At 45.8% G+C, this 8,709-nt stretch overlaps 1 protein-coding gene across 1 annotated transcript in view; it reads left to right on the top strand.

Moving 5' to 3' along the window:
• The first annotated feature begins 2,559 nt into the window (after positions 1 to 2,559).
• The window catches only part of UBE2G2 (ubiquitin conjugating enzyme E2 G2), a 32,811-nt gene continuing 26,661 nt past the window's right edge, over positions 2,560 to 8,709 (top strand). Inside the window, exon 1 of the mRNA XM_007970063.3 lies at positions 2,560 to 2,683. Coding sequence (XP_007968254.1) covers positions 2,641 to 2,683 — 43 coding nt within the window. The 5' untranslated portion in view covers positions 2,560 to 2,640. The remainder of the gene's footprint in view (positions 2,684 to 8,709) is intronic.

Here is an 8,709-nt window from a genome sequence, read left to right as displayed (position 1 = left end):
TGGAAAAATAGATTTGTTGGGATTACTATTTTCAAGAACATTAATTATGAGAAACTGAATCTTTGGATTAAATTGATGCTCCTGGAGAGAGGCCCTATTTATCCTGGTATCTATGCCTGGGGTTCCAACTGGAACTTCTCCAGTTTTTGCACCGAAAGGTTCACATCCCAGGAACCCCCACTCCCAGGAAACTTGTCATCTTAGCCACGCTGCAGGAGTGCCCAGCTGGAAACGCGTGATGTTCATGGGAAAGCCCCACTGTGTAACATGGGTTAAGCTGTGAGGTCCTTTCTGTATTTCAGAACTTCAGTTGCTAAAGATAGAAGGCATTAATTTTATTCTGTACAGTTGGCCTCTCCAGGGTGTGCTGCCATGCAGTATTACACACTGGCTGCTCAGAACCCCTGGGACTCCAGTGCCACTTGATCTAAGTTGAGAGTTGCACGAGTTAGCCGATTAAAATACAGGATGCCCAGCTAAACTTGAATTTCACACAAGGAACTGAACGATGACCATGAAAAGAAATGTTGCAGAGAGCCTGTTGCAGAGAGCCTGGTTCTCTGAAGATAAGGTGGTGTAACAGCCCCGTTGAGGGGAGAGACTGCCATCTTATTTCAGCAACTCATATTTTGGACTTTTGTCACTTGAAGCCGAAGCTAATCCTGATAGAAGCTGTAAACCACATTTCTGAAAAATAGTAATTGGAGAACATACAGTGTTCTACAGTAAGATGTCTGGAAAAGATAAAATTATGAAAATATCAAGCATATGATGTTATAGTGAGCATCACGGCATTGACAGTAATGCTTTATTGCTCATATTTTCCATAACTGGAAAAGGGGAGCTGCTTTCCTTTAGTAGCACTGGACAGAAACGCCTTGGGGTGTGGGGTGCTGTCTGATTACGGAGAGAGCAGCTCTTGAATGGGGGAGGAAACACCTCCATTGTGACTTTTTGCACATTGCATTTGCACAAATTACTCTGTGAAACAGTCTCAAAGAACAATGTCATTTTTATAAAGCACTGTGGTCATTTGAAAAGATAGAGGTAGACTGAAATTCTGAATTTTAGGGAATTTTCCTACAATATGCATACTTGTGAAGTTTGCATTGTTAAATTTCATTTGATTTGACAAATCCGTATGAAGAGTATATGGTGTCCAGGTACAGAGGCTGCCCCAGAAACAAGACAGAAGTAGGCAGAGAACCTTGGCTCTCATGGAACACGCTTTTGGTTAGAAGCAACAGATAAGGGTAATAAATTTATAGCATGCTAGTAAGTTCTATAGTACGGTGTGTTGGGTAGGAGTTGCAGAGAAAAAGGTATGCGGCGAAGGCCAGGTGGTGATGGTCTAGGCCACACTGAAGAGGCAACATTTGAGCAAAGACTTAAAGAGAGTGGGAAGAGTCGGGGACAAGAGCCGCCAGAAGAAAGTGTTTCCGGGGTGGGAAAAGTCAGGGACTCTGAACTAGACCAGGGCAGCTGGAGTGGAGTGAGAAGGAGGGAGGGTCTGGGAGGACGGCGGGGTGGCCCAAGGCAGAGCAAAGCACTGCAGGACTTCGGCTTTACTGAGTGAAATGGGCGGAGCAGCGTGTGAATGTGATCAGATTTCTTTTACAGGGATCATCTGCAATGCTGGAAGGGAAAAGACAAATGAAGAGGTTATTGCAACAAACAGGCAAGAGATGCAAACGTTTTTTGCAAAGGTGTGTGTGTATATACATCCTTGCACTGGACAGCCACGAAGCACTCACTGTGAAGTAAGGATGTGGGTTCAAATCACTCACCTATTCACAGCGGGTCAATCGGGAAAGCACTCCCACTCAGTACAGCCATTATGGGAAAAGGGCTCGCTCCTTACAGGATCCTCAACTGTGGAGAGGCCGGGAGCCCACGCAGGGCGCTGGGGAGTCTCTCAGCACCCCTGGGGCTCGGGCAGGGACCCGAGCCGCGCCCTCCCTCCCGGGGGTGCCCTGGTGTCGAGGCTGCCCAGCGGAGCCGGCGGCCAGTTCGAGCCGCGAGCCCGAACGGGACTCTCCCCGCGGCTCTCTCCCTCGGAGTAGAAAGTGCTGGACTCGAACTCCAGCGGAGCCGCACAACACGTGGAGAAAAAGCGTCAGGACAGCCAACCTTCCCACCTTTTCAAACCTGAAACCCGTCCGGCCGGGGGCGGCTGGAACGTTCAGCGCGGACGCGCGCCTCAGGCGCCTTGTTCCCAGCCCCCGACCGCCCCGCGACCTCCCATCTCGTCTCCGCCCTCCCTCCCCAACCTCCATCCTACCCCCTACAAACTCCGTCCTCCCGCCCTTCGGCAGCGCGCGGCTGGCACAGAACAGGCGCCACCGTTCAGGAAGTCTCTACAAGACCAGGACCCTGAGGCCTCTGTAAGTGCCGGGACCGGAACCAACCACGCAGAGCGACTAAGGACGGGGCAAGAGCCGAGAGAACCGTAGCCCTCTGCCGCCCGTTAACTCCCACCACCCCGACAGCGCGCCTCGGCGATTGCGCACGCGCGCTACGCACCACGCCCCGGAAGAGTTCCTGGGCCCGTGACGGTGACCCGGAAGCAGCCCCCGGTGTCGGGGCAGGAGGGACGCGCGCGGCTGAGGTGAGGTCGCTTAGCGCAGCTGTTGCGGGGCCATGGCGGGGACGGCGCTGAAGAGACTGATGGCCGAGTACAAACGTGAGTTCGGGGATCTGGGCGGTCAGCAGCGTCCCGCGTTCCTGCTCCCGGGCCCGCGTCGTCCGGTGGGGCTGGGGCAGGGAGCCTGGCGGGGGAGCCGGGCCCGGGGCCTCCACGGTGAACCCCTCTGTGGGTCCCGCGGAGCGCCGCTCTCTGCGCCCGCTGCCCGCCCTCACGCGTGAAGTGAGGAGAAGCCTTCCCAGCGTCAGTAAAGGCAGCACCGGTGCCGTGTTAGTGGAGAGCACACACAGTTGAGTCTTTGCGGGCTTTTTTTTTCTCTTTTCTATTAATTGTTTTCTTGGCAGCCTTGAGAGCGTGCAGTGAGAGCTTGGGGAAGAAGGCCTGAGTTGCTGCTGAGGAATTGGGGGGGAAAAGTGTATGCGTTAGAAGGGGAAAGACTCGTTGGTGTATCTTTAGGTGAAAGGTCAGATTTTGGCTTTCCCTCCAGTGAAGGAAAAGGGCTTTTGAACAGTGCCACCTGTCACTCCTCCTAGGTAGTGTTGAGAAAACCTCATGAGTGCTTTCCTGCCAGGTACATTAGATATTTCTAATGTCTGAGGAGAGCGAAGGGAGAAATGAGAACCTGGGAGCACTCGGCATTGCATCGTTTTACACCGAATTCCCGCTCGGAAGAGCTGCTGCGAGAAGTCTTGGAATGCCATTGTGTTGAAAGCGCCAGAAACCTGACTCGCCGGCGGAGACAAGATAGTAGCCGACTAAGAGCAGGGCCTGAGTTCAGACCCGGCCTCTCTGCTCCTTAGCTCTTTGACGTTGTTCCTCTCTCGCAGTCTCTGCAGTTTCTTTATCTTAAAAGGTTAAAGTTGATACTGCAGGTGAAGTGCTTAGCAAAATACCTGATGTGTAAACTCTTAATTAAAAGTTAGCTGCTGCTTTTGTAATTAGATTGAGGGTAATTTTGGAAGAAAGTTAAAAATAGGCTGAAGTAATGAATGTGATAAAACAGAAATAAGTGGTGAATATACATGTAGCTTGATTTCGTATAGCTGTATTGGTGACACTGCACAGTTAGAGTTGATGTTTGGCTTAAGCAGACCAAAACATTGCAAATACAGGTTCACTCACGTATGGTCATTCATCCCTTGGTATCTGGAGGGGGTTGGTTCCAGGCCCACCTGCAGATACGGATGCTCAAGTCCCTACTATAAAGTGGTGTGGTATTTGCATTTAATGTATGCATAGCCTTTCATGACTTTTAAATCATCTCAAGGTTTACTTATAGTACCTAATGCAGTGTAAGTGCTGCGCAAATAGTTATACTGATTTTTTTTTACTTTTATTTTTAAATCGTTATTTTTTTCAAGTATTTTGTATTCCTAGTTGGCCGAATCCATGAATGTGCAGGGGCAGATACGCGGCCTGCTGTGAAAGTTCAAATAACGCTCGCCACCTAGTGTCTGCTAAAGCAGAACGTAGAGGCACACTTACTTTCCCGCGCGCTTTGCTTTATTGAGTTTCACTTCGCAGATATTGCATGTTTTACAAGTTTACAAGTTTTTTACAAGCAACCCTGCATGGGAGCAAGTCTGTTGGCACCATTTTTGCTCACTTCGTGTCTCTGTGTCACATTTTAATCTATTACGGTGATCTATGATCAGTAATCTTTGATGTTACTGTTGTAATTATTTTGGGGCATCACGAACCATGCCCATAAAAGATGGTCGTCCTAATAAATGTTGTGTGTGCTTCACTGACTGGCTGTTTCCCCATCTCTCTCCTGGCCTCTCTCTTCCCTGAGACAAAACAATATTGAATAGGCCAGTAATAACCATACAGTGGGCTGAAGTGTTCAAGTGAAGAGTTGCACTCCACCCACTTCAAATCAAAAACTAGCAATGATTAAGTTTAGTGAGAAAAGAATGTTGAAAGTCAAGACAGGCTGAAAGCTGGGTCTCTTGCACCAGTTAGCCAAGTTGTGAATGCAAAGGAAAAGTTATTGAAGGAAATTAAAAGTGTTGCTCTGTTGAACACAATGAGTAATAAAGTGAAAAGGCCTTACTGCTTATATGAAGAAAGTTTTAGTGGTTTGGATAGAAGATCAAACCACTCATAACATTCCCTTAAGTCAAAGCCTAATCCAGAGCAAGGCCCTAACTCTTCAGTTTTATGAAGGCTGAGAGCAGTGAGGAAGCTGCAGAAGAAAAATTGGAAGCTAGTAGAGGTTGGTTCATGAGATTGAAGTAAATAACCTGTCTCCATAACATAAAAGCACAAGGTGAAGCAGCAAGTTCTCCAGAAGATCTAGCTAAGATCAAGATGAAAGTGACTCCTAAATTAAGCAATAGATTTACAAGGTACGTAAAATAGCCTTATGCAGTATTGGGAGGAGGAGATGCCATATACAACTTAAACAGCTAGAGAGAAGTCAGTGACTGGCTTCAAAGAACAGGCTGACTCTTGTTAGGGGCTAATGTCGGTCACTTTAAGTTGACTTTGAGTTGAAGCCAGTGCTCATTTATCATTTAGAAAATCTTAGGGCCCTTAAAAATTATGCTAAATCTACTCTGAGCTCTAGAGATGGTACAACAGCCTGGATGACAGAACATCTAGGTACAACATGGTTTACTGAATATAAGCCCACTGTTGAGACCTACTGCTCAGGAAAAAAAAGATTATTTTCAAAATATTATTGCTGACAGTGCACCTGGTCACTCAAGAGCTCTGATGGAGAGGTATAAGGAGATAAATGTTTTTATGCCTGCTAACACACCACCCATTCTGCAGCCCATGGATCCAGGAACAATTTTCACTTTTATTTAAGAAATACATTTCATAAGGCCATAGCTGCCATGAAAGGTGATTTCTTTGATGGATCTGGGCAAAGAAAATCAAAAGCCTTCTGGAAAGGATTTATTATCCTAGATGGCATTAAGAACATCTGTGATTCATGGGAGGTCACCTTATCAACAACAGGCGTTTGAAAAAGTTGATTTCAATGCTCATGGATGACTTTAAGGGGAGGAAGCAACTGCAGATATGGTGGAAATAGCAAGGGAACTGCAGTTAGAGGTGGAGCATGAAGATGTCACTCAGTTGCTACAATCTCATGATCAAACTTGAACAGATGGGGAGTTGAGTCTTATAGATGAGCAAAGAAGTGATTCTTGAGATGGGATCTACTCCTGGTGAAAATGCTGTGAACATTGTTGAAATGACAACAAAAGATTGAGACTATTCCATAAACTTAGTTGATAAAGCAGCGGCAGGGTTTGAGGGTATTGACTCCAATATTGAGTGAAGTTCCACTCTGGGTAAAATGCTGTCAGACAACATCACAGACTACAGAGCAATCTTTGGTGAAAGAGTCAGTCCCTGTGGCAAACTTAATTGTCTTATTTTCAGAAACTACCACAGCCACTCCTGCCTTCAGCAACTACCACCCTGATCAGTCAGCAGCCATCAATATCCCGGCAAGACTGCACCGGCAAAAAGATTATGACGTGCTGAAAGCTCAGATGATTGTTAGCATTTTTTAGCAATAAAAATGAAGCATATTTTGGCAAATAATTTTTTTTTTTTTTTTGAGACAGGGTCTTGCTCTGTCGCCCAGGCTGGAGTGCAGTGGCACAACCACAGCTCATTGCAAGCCTTGACATCCTAGGCTCAAGCTATCCTCTCACTTAATCCTCCTGAGTAGCTGAGACTACAGGCACGTGCCGCTACACCTGGCTGATTTTTCTGTCTTCATCTTGACCTCCATGTTGTCAGGGTTTGACGAAAGTGACTCCATTTTGATTCTGACAACGTTCATACTAGAACAGAGGATTGGATATGGGGAACTGTTACTTCTGTGTCCTCATGGGAAACCTGGCTGGTGGGTCAAATGTGTAAACACCTACCATTTCTTGGTGTCCCGGTTTTTGTTTGTGTCTCTGTTTTAGTTTTATTTTAGTCCTGTTTCTAGGGTGAGGCTAGACTGTGAGCAGCCATTTTCTCATTTTTATTGAGAAGAAAATCATTAAACCCCTGCATAGGAAATTAAGTTCAGGCTGCTGCTTCAGGCCAGTCTTTGCATTGTTGAACTTGTATTTTCTAAGGATATTTGCGTTAGCAAAGATATGTTCTCCCTTTTACTGTCCTGACAAAAGCTTCATCTGTTATTTCAATTGTCAATTAGTTTGCAGTAATAAAACCTAAATAATGGTTAATTTCCAAAGGTTTGTCACAGAAGTATATTGTGTGTTTTTACATGTTAACATGAAAGTTTGGACTATGTGTGGAAGGTAGAACTCTAAACATACCTCCCTAAGATTCACATGCCCTAGTTATTCAAGCACTTTCTAGTACTGCGGTGGAGGGCCTTTGGAGATGTAAGTAAGGTTACTAATCAGCTGATTTAAAGAGAGGGAGTTTATTCTGGATTACCCTGGAGGATCCAATAACATAAGGCTCAAAAGCAGGCAATGAAGGCAGGATGGGGGCGGTCAGAGAGATTCGACATATGACAGGATCTCTACCTTTTGTGGCTGGCTGTGAAGATGAAAGGAGCCATGAGCTGAGGAAGGTGGGCGGCCTCAAGAAGCTGAGAATGACCCCAGGCCAACAGCCCTGTGGAACTGAATTCTGTCAGCAACCTCAGTGAACTTGGAGTGGCAGCCCTGGTGAGACTCTGAGCAGAGAACTAGCTGGCCCATGCTGTGTCCAGACTTCTGACACTTGGAAACTCTGAGATCATCAATGAGTATTGTTTTAAATCACTAAATTTGTGGTAGTTTGTGTTACAGCAGTGACAGAAGATGAATACAGTATGTTATTGAGGGGACTTTGTTTTTCCTGTATCTTAATAATGTGATAAAATTTAATGTTTATTTTTTGTGTATCATTTAGTGTTTATTTTTTGTGTATCTTAACATCTAGTTTGTCCTCATAACGTATTGTAAGGTAGCACATTCCAGTATAAAGGTGGACTTGACAGAATCAATCTCTACATAGAAGGGGTTTAGATAGATTTGGATAGATGTTCAGGCCCACTTTATTGTATTTGGGAATAGTCATAGAACTGCAGAAATTTAGAGGTGGTGGGACCTTGGCTATGATTCTGTTCAGGCCCCCTAATTTTACAGATTTTGTGGAATTGAGCAACAGACAAGATGATTTTGCCTAGGTTCACAAACAGGGGAAAAGGAGAGCCAGGAAAGAACTCAATTGTTCCAAACTGCTGTCTTGTCTTGATGTCCTGTTTTTATTCATCATCCAGCCTTTCCTAGGAGTGTCAGAGATAGACCCAGGTAGAAGTGGGCTGCCATACAAAGTGCTACCCATAGAGGGCTTAGCACAACAGAAATTTATTCTTTCATAGTTCTGGAGGCCAGACGTCTGAAATAAAGGTGTTGATGGGGTCATTCCTCCTCTTGAAGGCTCGAGGGGAGAACCCTTACTTGCCTCTTCCAGCTAATGGTGGTTGGTGGTCTTCCTTGGCGTTTATTGGTGTTCTCTTGCTTGAGGTAGTGTAATTCCATCCTCTGCCTCCATCTTCACATGGCTGTCTTCTCCCTGTGTGCATTGGTGCCCGTATTCTCTCTTACAAGAACACCAGTAATTCGGTTTAGGGCCCACCTAATTGATATGACCTCATTTTAACTCAATTACATCTTTAAAGACCCAATCTGGTCCAAATAAGGTTACAGTCACAGAGCCTGGGTGTACCTGAATTTTCAGGGGACACTAACCCAGTACAGTATCTAATTCCTATTAGATGATTTAATTCCTATTAGATAGGATTAGAACCCAAAACTTACGTGTATGAAACTGAGCTCTAAAACTGAGTTCCTGCGTTTTCCACTGTCATTGTTCATACAGCCTTCCCCCTGTGCACTTACAGCAACCTTGTTGTTCCAGTTGTTGGGCTAAAATCCTTAGAATTTCCTTAATACCTCACTTTCTTTTATAGCCATGTGTAATCTGGTATCCTTCCTTCAGACTTCATCCCAACCTTCGCTCACTGCTCCCTGCTGGTCCAAGCGCCTCTCACCTCTAGCCTAGATTCTTTCCTAGAATCCAGCTGGGTC

This window comes from Chlorocebus sabaeus, chromosome 2, assembly GCF_047675955.1.
Source record: "Chlorocebus sabaeus isolate Y175 chromosome 2, mChlSab1.0.hap1, whole genome shotgun sequence".
Classification (NCBI taxonomy): Eukaryota; Metazoa; Chordata; class Mammalia; order Primates; family Cercopithecidae; genus Chlorocebus; species Chlorocebus sabaeus.
The sequence above is the reverse complement of the archived record's forward strand: the minus strand, read 5'-3'. Positions and strand labels throughout refer to the sequence as shown.